Below are 12,050 nucleotides of genomic sequence, written 5' to 3'. Positions count from 1 at the left end.
AGATTGTGCATGGATTTGAATGTCAATAGACCAATCTTAAACAGAATTCAACATTTTATCAGTAGCCAGTGGAGTGGGCAAAGGGTTGGTATGTGGCAATGGCAGGGTTGGCTAGTTAACAGCTTTGCAGTGGCATTCTGTGCTAGATGCTGGAGGTGCAGGTCTTTGTTTGGAAGGCCTGTATATAGAACATTGCAGTTGTCCAGCTGCATGAACTAGGGTGGTAAGATCTACTGGAGGTATTATTATTATTATTTATTGTATTTATAAATCGCCAACACATTACGCAGCGCTGGACATTATTTTAGGTTACAGACAATATTTAGGGGTGACATACAACAATATGACAATACCTGAATACAAGAAAGACCAGATCACACAGCACAGTATGAGTACAAGGTAATGCTTAGTCAGTCACTGGATGAAGCATGGAGATTAGGCAAGTTAGGTTCACTCAGATGCATAGCATGGGTGCACAGTAATGGAGGTGCATGATCAGGTAGGACACAAAAGGAGGAGGACCCTGCCCAAAGGCTTACAATCTAGAGGAGGTCAGTGTTCTCCCCAAGCCCCATCAGTCGGGCGCTCCAGCCGACTAACTTTGCTGTCTTCCTGGCTAATTTTGCTTGCCCCGCTGTCTTCCTTGCTCTCCTCCTCACGCCCCTCCTATCTGAGCCTGCCTGACAATGCTGCAAACTTGAATGATGTAATTCAGGCAGCAACCTCTAGGGGGCACACAGAGCTGTACACTGGTACAGCAGATGATCATCCTCACACACTCTGCTGCCGACACAGGATAAGAGAGCTGCTTGCAGACCTCTCATCCTCATTAATATTCACTGCAGTCCTAGCTGGCCTTTCCTCCTTAGTTTATGAAGAATTCGACACCAGGCACCCAAAATTGCTCTGACTCCACAGTTTAGGAAACCTCCGACTCCAGGTACCCAAAATTGCTCTGATTCTGAGCCCTTGACTCCGACTCCACAGCCCTGATGTTTCTAGCATCCAGTAAAAACTGCAACAAAATCACATTGATCTCATCTTGCATTTGCAGTGTACAAAAGCCCTGATGGTAATCTGGAACTGGACGCATTTAAAACGTGAATGTACCATCAGATTGATTTTACCCTAAACGTTATTAACTTATTATTGAAAATGCATACTCGCTTCATACTTGAATCGTGTTCTATTAAGGCTGTGAAAATCTCCCAGCTGTGATCCCTGAACCAGAACCCCCTCTTTGCCCTTCATTTACTGCAGTAAATTGAGTTGTGTCTGCCCATTTTCTGTATTAGATGTTCTTGTTCCAATTTCTAAATAAAACCATGTGTGCTGTGATTGTAGCGCGTCGCAGAGAGCATTCCTCTAAATACAATCCAGAAGCGCATGCCATCCTCAGACCTGCCAGGGGACTCGGAGAAACTCACAACAGTTCTAGCTGACAGCTCAAAGCCATTAAACTCAAATTGAATAATCTTTAACTACGCAAAACTTCCCGACGAAGCGTGCTTTAATCAGCTCAGAGCCGCATTAAAATCGGCATGGTTGGCCAGCTGCAGCGAGGAGCCTGACTGCGCTCCGTCTTCTACGTTTCTGCGCCAGCGGGGTTCCCACTTAGCTGTATTACTCTGGTGACAACAAGGTTAACAATCTGCAACCCGAGCCTTTGCCGCGCTCGGCCCTGCCATTGTTTTTCCTGTGAAATTGAATATGGCAGGTAGACAGCGGTAAACCGCATTTTGGCATGATGTGACAAATGGATATTGGCAGTCGTAGTGAAAATTGTAACACGTGCTGACTTGCGGATCGCTAGAAAGAACGTAGGGGAGACCACCAAGACCTTTCTAGGAAATCACAGGAACGGCTGCGTTGTTGTCCACCAGCCTGCGTGAAAGCAGATCTCCAGAGAACAAATAACACAGACATAAAATACATTTTAATTGTGATTACAGGCATAGATTATAGCCGCTGATCTCAATCTGTGTTGTGTTTCTGCACAGCTGTCCATATTTAACTTCTTGCCGACCGCTCCGCTCTGTCATTCAAGTGGAGATGTGCGCGCATTGACGTGAGCGATCTCCTGCAAAACACGCCCCCAGGACTGCACGCCAATTGGCGTTAGGCGGTCCTGGGGCTGCCGCCGCACTCACGCCAATTTGCCGTATTTGTCCATCTGTGTCCATATTTGGTGTATACCATTATTATGTACCCCATGTTTGTGTTTCTCAATTTGTACAGCGCCACAAAGTATGTTGGTGCTCTATGAATAAATTATAATAGACTGGTGCTGCATGGCATGATCTGACTATCTTTAGTGTGCCCAGCAATACCCATACAGACAAGTACACTTAGCTCAGGTGAGCAGCATATTTTTCTATGGAGGAAGAGAGGAGGAGGCCCTCTGTGGAGATGGAAGGAGGAGGCCCTCTGCGGAGGAGTGAAGGAGGAGGCCCTCTGTGGAGAGAGGAGGAGGAGGCCCTCTGCGGAGCAGAGGAGGGAAGAAGGAGACCCTCTGTGGAGAGGGGAGGAGAGGCCCTCTATGGATAGGAGAACCAGTTGACCTCCCCCGGTATAGGTATCCAGATGGCCCATCCCCTCACTCAGGTATAGGTAGCAACATGACACCCCCAGACCTGGTATAGGTAGCTAGAGAGAGCACTTCATCCCTATGCTGAGTGCACAGTAGAGAGGTTAAGAACTCCCCTCTCCAAGAAACATTCAACCTACTAGGTGCTCTTTATGATCCTAGCACTGCCTGTCATGTGATGACAGATGGCACTCACACCATAGAGAAAGGAGCGCCTAGGAGGGTGAAAATGGACCCTGAAGAGGGGAGTTCTCTACCTTTTTGCTGCCCACTCTGCACATGGGCCCACCTGTTGCTCTGCCCTTTTGCCCCAAATGGTGAAAAACCACCCGTCCGCCCTCTGCTCCAGTGTCACCCCTCCTGCGGTGACACCTGGTGCAGCCCGCACCGCCCTCGTAACGCCACTGCCCACTACCTTATTGCCCTCTCCACAGCTAACACTAACCTCCTTCCCCACAACTTTATTACTTAAAGGAACACTGTCGATCTACATATTTTTTTCAATTGAGATAGGAATTGTTTGGGAAGTGCTGCTAAGTACTGGTGTATACATTTCACTGGCAACCTCTTTGTTTACTGTTATCAAAATACTTTCAAACTTTACGTACGCCAAAACTGATGGCTGACTGAGCCATGAGTAGTGCTACTCGGATACCCCTTTTCAAAATCCGAATTGATTCGGATCCGGATACCCAGATATCCGGATCCGAACTTTTTGGTATCCGAATAGAATCGGATATCTGAACCCAGTATCCGAGATATCCGCCCGGATTCGGATATCCGGATAGAAAACCGGAAGTGGCCTTTAAATTGCTTTTAAAAAGTTTTTTAGGGTAAATGAGGCATGAAGCATCATGTTTTTTTTTTTTTTAAGGGAAACACTAATTGATTATGTGTGGACTTAAAATCCCCCCTCCTCCAAAAAATGGCTGTCAATTAACATCAGGTCTAGGTTCCAGACAGCGGTCGTGCAGCCCACATTGTGTCCAAAGTCCAATCGCACATCTGGAACATGACAGTTTTCAGCCCAGACACCTCCAAACAATTACGCAGCAATTGTGTTTTGGGTTAAATATAGGTGGTATCAGCACAGCAGCAGTGGCCTGTGGCACCCTGTCGGTGGGAGCATCAAAGGCAGCAGGAGCAGGGCAATGCAGCAGCAGCAGGTGTAACGTCTGCCAGGAGCATGCTGGACGTGGCACTTTGCACGTGCCAAGTGCCACCTTCCAAGTGCCACGTGCTGAGTGACAGTCAGACAGCAGAGAAGACACTAGTGCACACTAACTGGCACTGCTCAGCAGCACAACAGTTCTGTAGTAAGCTAACACAGTAGTACTACTACTGTAACAACTAACTAGCACTGACTGCAGTACTACTAACTACACAATACACAGTAATCCTATTCCCTAACCTTAACTGTAGCTAAGGCTAATGGCAGGCAGCTGCTTGCCTGGTCTGTGCATAGCACACACACAGACACATAGCAGCTGCTGCAGCACACACTCTGACTGTCACTGAAGGAAATCAAGCTAGCTACCTAGTAAACAATAGAACACTAGTGTAGTGATAGTGAAGGTGTTAATCACTGAACAGCTTTAGGTTTATCACTGTATTCAGCACTTGCTATGCCAGCAGCACTGGAGCATGTCTCTCAGTGAGCAGCGACAAGCAAGGACTTGATTTCTCATCATGGCACCCCTCCTTATTATACAGGGGGCTTGGCCAGGGTTCCTTTCTGTGATTGGGTGCCGTGGCTTAGGCTGGGAGCCCTCTGATTGGCTCAATGAGGTCAGGAGGGGCTGGCTAGGGTCCCCTTCTGTGATTGGTTGCTAGGGCTTCTGCTGGGAGCCCTCTAATTGGCTCAATGAGTGTAACTCTGTGAGAGAGAGAGAGAGAGAGGGGATCAACAGCTGCAGCTTCTGTGTCCTGTGTTTCTGACTGAAGTGTGTGAAGAGAGCAGAGGAAATGTAACTTGGTAACATTTGTAATTGTCACAGCTTTTTTTGCTTTCAGAGAAAAATACTCTGTACTCTGATATGCAACACTGGCTGTGCATTGAAGCAGACACCCCTTCTGCAAATGATTTGTCCCAATAGAGCTAAATCCTACTCTCAATAAATTAAAGCTTTTGCCTCTGATATTTAAAATGAAAAGTAGGAAAATGTTTACACAGCTACTTAGACATTATTTGCACACTGTCATTTTAGAACACTTGGACATTAATGGTATTTCTTTAAGTCTAACCTTCAGGTTTGGCTTTCCCTGTTCCTGTCCTCTCACACTGAAATGCCACCCCTGCCACTATTCCCTGTAGCAGAACTCATAACCGATCCCTGTGCCCACCCCTGCCGCTATCTGAGTTTAGCTACAAACTCATAACTGATCCGTGCATGGGCCATATAGCCAAGCTCCTGTGCCCACAAGTAGTACCCAGGGCCCCATAGCCGCAAATTTGCATTGCAGTCTATGGAGACCCCGCGTAGCGAATAGTGCCGCCCCGCCAAAATCACCTGCTTCACTCAGTGGGGTGCAAGTTTGCTCGTCTCTTTATCTAGCAGAAAACACATCAGTAACACGTCTATGTACTCGGTTAAGTGCTGCAGAAGATGCCTGGGCTATAGGAATACATCATAATAATATGTTGGGACATTAGACTATGAGTATTGTGGGGATTAGATTGTGAGCTCCTCTGAGGACAGTCAGTGACATGACTATGTACTCTGTAAAGTGCTGCAGAAGATGTCAGTGCTATATAAATACATAATAATAATATTATGGTAGGACATTAGACTATGATTACAGTAGGGTTTAGACTGTGAGCTCCTCTGAGGACAGTCAGTGACATGACTATGTACTCTGTAAATGCAGCTCTTGTAGAAATGCAACTCATCAGATGAATGGTGATGTGCCTGGCTAATGGATCACCATTCCTAATGCAATAGAAAGAAGCAGCCGACACCACTTTACAAGCAGCTGCCGGCTGCTTCTTTCTTTGTACTCTGTAAAATGCTGCAGAAGATGTCACTGCTATATAAATACATAATAATAATATGGTAGGACAATAGTCTATGACTATGGAAGGATTAGATTGTGAGCCCCTCTGAGGACAGTCAGTGACATCACTATGTACTCTGTAATGTGCTGCAGAAGATGTCACTGCTATCTAAATACATAATAATAATATGGTAGGACACTAGACTATGACTATGGAAGGATTAGGTAGTGAGCTCCTCTGAGGACAGTCAGAGACATGACTGTAATTTACTCTGTAATGTGCTGCAAGAGAGGTCAGTGCTATATAAATACATAAAATAATATGGTAGAGGGACTATAGACTAGGACTATGGTAGTGATTACATTGTGAGCTCTTCTGAGGACAGTCAGTGAGGATGACTATGTTCTCTGTAAAGTGCTGTTGAAGATATCGGCACCATATCAATACATAATAATAATAGTTTCTCTATTTTTGCACATTTTTGAGAATGCTTCTTTATGAAGCATCCTTCCTGTCAGTTCTGGCGTTCATTCATTCTAATACATTTTCTAAACCTGGAGTGTGGAGCTGGCTGGGCCCGGCTGTTCTCTGCTTCACCGACACTGTGATATTGTGCAGCTTTTGGCCCGCTACCTAGCATTGTGCTGGGGAAATCCTCCCTCAGTAACAACCTTTCCACAGCCAGCAACTTTTTCTTTTTTTCATGGTAAGTGAGTGTTTCTGCAGGAAATTGGGACTGCTTCGCTGGAGTGCTCTGGTAGGTACATGTATTAACAGGCTGGACTTTTGGTGCACCGTGTTCTGGCAGAACGTTCAGGAAATAGATTTTCTGCTGCATCTGCAGGATTCTATAGACAGAAAGCCAGAGAGGTCATTTCCAACTCAGCTAATGCGTTTTCTTGTCTCTCCCAATAGCACACGCTCTTCCGATGTTTAGAGAGCCTCGGCAGAGGAGTACGAGGAAACAGCTGGAGAAAGACAGGCTGGATCCAATGAAATCACATAAGCCAGAGCCGCCAGTAGCTGGGCCAGGTAAGCTTTGCTTCATCCGTGCCTAAAGATCATAAAGAGTAAATGCACTTTTTTGTATGTAATTTTTTATATTAAGAGTATAAGACAAGTAGCCATAATAAATATATGTGTAATGAAATCACGTTGGATGTCCTTCATAAAACTGGAAAACCGTGAAGAAAACACATAGCACATTTTCCAGAAGGTCTAAGCCAGGGGTGTCAAACTCATATACAAAGTGGGCTGAAATTGTACACTAGGACCTAGTCGCGGGCCTACCTTAATGTCTAATGGCCACCTCTCTCCCTTATCAAGTTTCCAGGTGGTCCCCCTCCCTCCTCTATACCGTTCCCTGGTGTTTAGTGCTCCCCCCTCCCATGTGGCTTCCCAGGTGTTCTATGGCCTCGCTTCCAATGTAGCCTCCCTGGTGAGGATACCACTCGAAGGCCAAATTTAATGAATCTGAGGGCCAGAGTTGGCCCACAGGCTGGAGTTTGACATGTATGGTCTAAGTCTACATGCATATAGTCACGTCGATCAATCATATGAGCTTATTCAAGACCAACTAGAAGGAATGAGTCACTCAGGGGCGTAGCTATGCTAAAAGGAGCAGCCCCTGCAACAGCCCCTTCTTCCAATAAAGGGGTCCTTCCTCAGATCAGGTGTTTTTGTGGCTACACTTGTTATGGATGTGAGGATTATGATGTCCTCACTTGTTTTATGGCCCTTGTGAGATGGGTCACCAGGTTCTGAGGGTCACCAAGGGGAGGCAAGGGAAAGGGTGTGAACATCGGGGGCCTCATCAAAGTTTTGCCAGGGGTTCCCATGATTTGTAGTTACACCACTGGGTTCACTACTAGTACATTCAATTCACCCAGAAAAAGAAAGTCTATAAGGGTATATTAATAGGTGAGAGAGAATATGGGGCATAGTAAGGAAAGATAGGTAGAAAGAAAAGAAGGGAAAAAGAGAGAAAGAAGGAAGAAAGAAAGAGCCTGCCACAAGCTAGCACATCAATATTTACATACTATTTGCATTTATCTTAACCTAAAAGGAAACCGTACCCCAAACTTTATCTAAAATATGCAATCTATACTGGAGTCTTGCAGTTACTGTATTTTTTGGACTATAAGGACTCACTTTCTTCTCCCCCAAGAGTGGGAGGAAAAAGTCACTGCGTCTTGTAGTCTAAATGCAGGGAGTTCCTGACTTGTGAACGCCTGTTAATATCAGCCTCCTCCCGACGCAATGTCAGGGATTTCCTGTACTGTGCTAATACAGAGAAGGACACTGGGGGAAACAAAGGGGCATAGAGGAGGACACAAGGGGGGACACAAAGGGGCATAGAGTAGCACACAAGGGGGACACAAAGGGGCATAGAGGAGGACACAAGGGGGGACACAAAGGGGCATAGAGGAGGACACAAGGAGGACACAAGGGGGACAGAGGAGGACCCATGTGAGACACAAGAGGACACAAGGGGGACAGAAGAGGACACAGGGTGACACAAGAGGTACAAGAAGGCATGCGGTACAAAGAGGGCATAATCCACAAGATGCCCCTTCACCATGGATGCACCAGATTTAGTATATATATTTTTCTCCTTGAGTTTGTCCTCTAAACCTAGGGGCATCTTATGGTCAGGAGCGTCTTATAGTCCAAAAAATACAGTAATTGATCCAGTTTATATGCATATTGTATTCTAGTGTGCAATTCTTGCGTTGTGGGAGGATGAGGATCCTTCCAGTGTTTGGAGATCAGGCAACGACCAGCTGTTAGATAGTAATTCAACAATATTTGAGAAAGTAAATCAACTTTTAATTAACATGCTGCCAATTGTTTCGAAATAAAAAGGAAATGTAAGTCAACTGTGTAACCATCCAAAATGGCCTTGATGATCATCTCTGCCTGGGTTCTGATTTATGTTCTGATGGCCTGAATGATGGCAGGGTGCCAAATGCATGGCCAAACTCCTCTCTCTCTCTCTTTGATTAGGTTTGGTCAATGAGATCCTTATAATTCCAAGTTAAGACAAATTTATGTAAATTTATGCAGCTGGGAAAAGGACCGATAAAATGTTGCTCTATTTCTAACTGCATACATTTTCGTACTTAAAGCAAACCTAAATTGAGATCTCCAGAAAAGATTGAGTTAGAGCACCATATAAGGTAAATGGCATACAGCTGGGAACATCAGACTTGGAGAAGAATTTGGAAATACTGGTTGATAACAAGTTAACTGTATTCAATGCCAAGCAGCAGCAACTAAAGCAAATAAAACTCAGGGATGCCTAGAACAGGAAATGAATATCACAAGATGCTGGTATACTACTCCCTGTATAAATCACTTGTGAGGCCCCATCTGGCATATGGAATACAGTTATGGGTACCACACCATAGGAAGGGCATTGACATGCTACAACATGTACAAAGATGGGGCAACTAAATGAATCAGAAGGATGGGAGGTATCACTTACCAAGAAAGGTTGGGCAAACTGGGTTTATTTAGCTTTGAAAAAAGATGGCTAAGAGGTGACCTGAGTAACATGTATTAATACAACATAGAGCAGTACATAAGCTTTGCAGATAAGCTTTTTGTCCCTTGGCCTGTGCAAAGGAAAAAGGGGCATCTGTGTATAGATGAAATATGAATTTTAGGGGTTCTTTACAGTAACAGTGGTTAAAATGTGGAACATTTTACCACAGGAAGTAGTTATGGCAATTTCTGTATCTGCATGTAAAGAAGGCTTGGGTGCTTTCCTTGCATTGAAGGACATCCACATCTATAATCAGAAAGCGATTCCCAGCAGAGTTGATCCAGGGATTTTATCTGATGTCCACTGAGTCAGAAAGGATTTTTTTCCCTTAAAGTGGACCCAAAATAAAAATACAAGATTTCAGAAATAAAATCTTTTGTCTAAATTATAATCATAAATAGCAGCCTTTTTTTAGCTGCATGATGACAAATATAAAATATTTTACATTTATTGGAGGAACCCCTCCCTTCCTTTCATATTGCCGGGATTTTTCCGGCAAACTGGTGGAGTAGGTGGTGTCCGGCAATGGAGGAATTGCTAATGGCTGCCCCCAGTATAATCCTAGGTATGAAAAGAGAAGGGTGGAAAGCATGCACTGAAATGCTCATAGGTTTGAAGGAGTGTTTATTTATTTTTGTATGTCTGAGAATGGTGCAACTAAATATTTTTAATTAAAAAAAAATGTTTGGTTTGGGTCCGCTTTAAAAGGTTAATTGGCCAAGTCTTGTAAGGATTTTGTGCCTTCCTCTGGATCAGCTGGGATATGTGCGGGTGCAGGACCAAAATGTACCTGACTTTTACTTGATGGGCTGATGTCTTTTTTCAACCAAACTATGTAATACCCGGTCTCTCAGAATGCTCTGAGGCAGAATGCTGTGACATCATTGGGAGGGCGCGGTTACATACAGCAATATATAGATATAGGAAGTGTTTTTGATGCTGAAACCAGGATAATTTACTTTAAAATTGGGTATCCTGAATAATGTTTTACATTCTTCTACAGTATATGTCCTTTCTGTGCCTCTTTAAAGAGCCACTGAAGCGAGAAAAAAAAACTATGATATAATGAATTGGTTGTGTAGTACGGATAATTACTAGAACATTAGAAGCAAAGAAAATATTCTCATATTTTTTATTTGTTATATAGTTTTTATGTTTTTTTTTATAAAACTGCATCATTCTCTAATATTTGCAGTTTACACACTACTCAGTATTCTAAATGATTTTACAGAGCAGGCCAGAGAACTATTGAACTGTCCTCTGCAAAGAAAAAGAAGATACAGTGACAGTGATACTTGAGATAAGCTTCAATCAGAAGACAGAGCTCTCTGCGACTTTGAAAGTAGACTTTGACTCTTTTTATGCAATAACAACTGGAGTTTCTTAACTCTTCCTGTACTGTAAACAATATTAGACTTATATCTCTGCTCCTAATGTTTTATTTCTTAGCTGTACTACACATACAAATCATTATATCATTTTTTTTTCCGCTTCAGCGTTTCTTTAAAGAGGAGCTGTCAGCCATACTATCTCAGGAAAAAAAATACATATATAAGTAGATAAATACTTGCTCTACTTACATAACGTACGTATTGCACTGTCCACGTGTTGATTTTAGTGATTTTTCTACAGTAAAAAAAAAGAGAAAATCCTTCTTCGCATTTCCCATTTTAAGTGTGGCTATTTTGGAGCCAATCCTGATGTAATTTCCTCCCTTAGTCTCCTCTGCCTGATTGTGTATGCATTGCCCGCCCTTCACTATAGAAAGTGCATTGTCTCAGCATGGGAAATATTGGCCAATCACAGAGGAAAACAGGAGGGAAAGAGGCTTCAGCCAATCAGGCTGCATTTGTTACGTCTGAGGGGAAAGAAGAGAAGCAAAACGGGACAACCCAGCATGCCCTGCAACTTCCTTTGTGTGTACCAAATAAGAGTCAGGTAAACTGGGGAATGATCATTTATCAACAAGAAAAATAAGAGTGATTTTAACTTTTGGATTGCCTGGTTAGCATTCTTATTACTGGTTTACCTGATAAAAATAAAGAATTGATTTTATGCCCGACAGTGTGATGAGTAGAGCATATCTAGGAAGGGTTGCTTTTTCTCAGCAAAAGCAGAATTTCACACACAACAAATAGTACTGAATAACATAAATAAATGCATAAAACCATGACAAATCCTTTATAGGTCTATAATATGATTGAGATGATCTCAGCTGCACAACTTTCTGTGTTGCTGCACTAGAGGATGACTGTGGGAGATTTTTCTGATTAGTCCATACAACGCCGCCTCATTCATGTCCCTTCATTGAGGACATCTAACTACATTGAACATAACCCTTGACTATTCAGCAGCACTTGTAGATGACAGGGATCCTTTGTGTTTCTGTAATTGCCTGAGGCACAAGATCATTGGACAGGGTCAGAGGGAAGCGGATGTGCCAGTGTGCAGTATAGAGTACTGTTGTTCTGTCACTCCACTCTGCTATCATAAACTTAGATGTACATACTGCACATTCTTATATAATGGCCCATGCAAACCGTTATGTTATGTGAAGGCATGATGATGGCAGGGTCACCCGATGTTCAGCTTAAGTGGCCTTACACTGAAGGTCATAGAACCCTATGTGCAGTCTATGTAAGTGTACACAGATTGCATTATTTACTATTAATTTACATTTCCCTTCTGCTCCCAGCTCTTCTCCTGTCCAAAGATTGTTCTTTGATCTGTGAATACAGGCGATAAGGCTTATCAATATATCAGGGAGCTACTGTGTGCATGTCAAACAGGTGGTAAAGTGGTTGTACTCTGATCAATGTTTTCCATCAGTATCTGGGAGATTTGATCACTCTGATCAAATCTGCTAGAAAATGATGCCCGATCGGTCTTTGCCCGAAACTGGTTTGATCGCACAGGGCAGA

At 43.6% G+C, this 12,050-nt stretch overlaps 1 protein-coding gene across 4 annotated transcripts in view; it reads left to right on the top strand.

The window, feature by feature from the left end:
• Window positions 1-12,050, top strand: part of WDR70 (WD repeat domain 70) — a 345,359-nt gene that overhangs the window by 296,767 nt on the left and 36,542 nt on the right. For all 4 annotated transcript variants that reach the window (XR_011023493.1, XM_068250618.1, XM_068250633.1 and 1 more), the window contains one exon: window positions 6,498-6,614. Coding sequence is in view for 3 of the 4 variants with exons in the window: in XM_068250618.1 (XP_068106719.1) it covers window positions 6,498-6,614 (117 nt within the window). In the remaining variant the exon portion in view is untranslated. The remainder of the gene's footprint in view (window positions 1-6,497; window positions 6,615-12,050) is intronic.

Source organism: Hyperolius riggenbachi, chromosome 1 (assembly GCF_040937935.1).
Source record: "Hyperolius riggenbachi isolate aHypRig1 chromosome 1, aHypRig1.pri, whole genome shotgun sequence".
NCBI classification, from domain to species: Eukaryota; Metazoa; Chordata; class Amphibia; order Anura; family Hyperoliidae; genus Hyperolius; species Hyperolius riggenbachi.
Note: the sequence above shows the minus strand (reverse complement) of the source record. Positions and strands in the feature narration are given on the sequence as shown.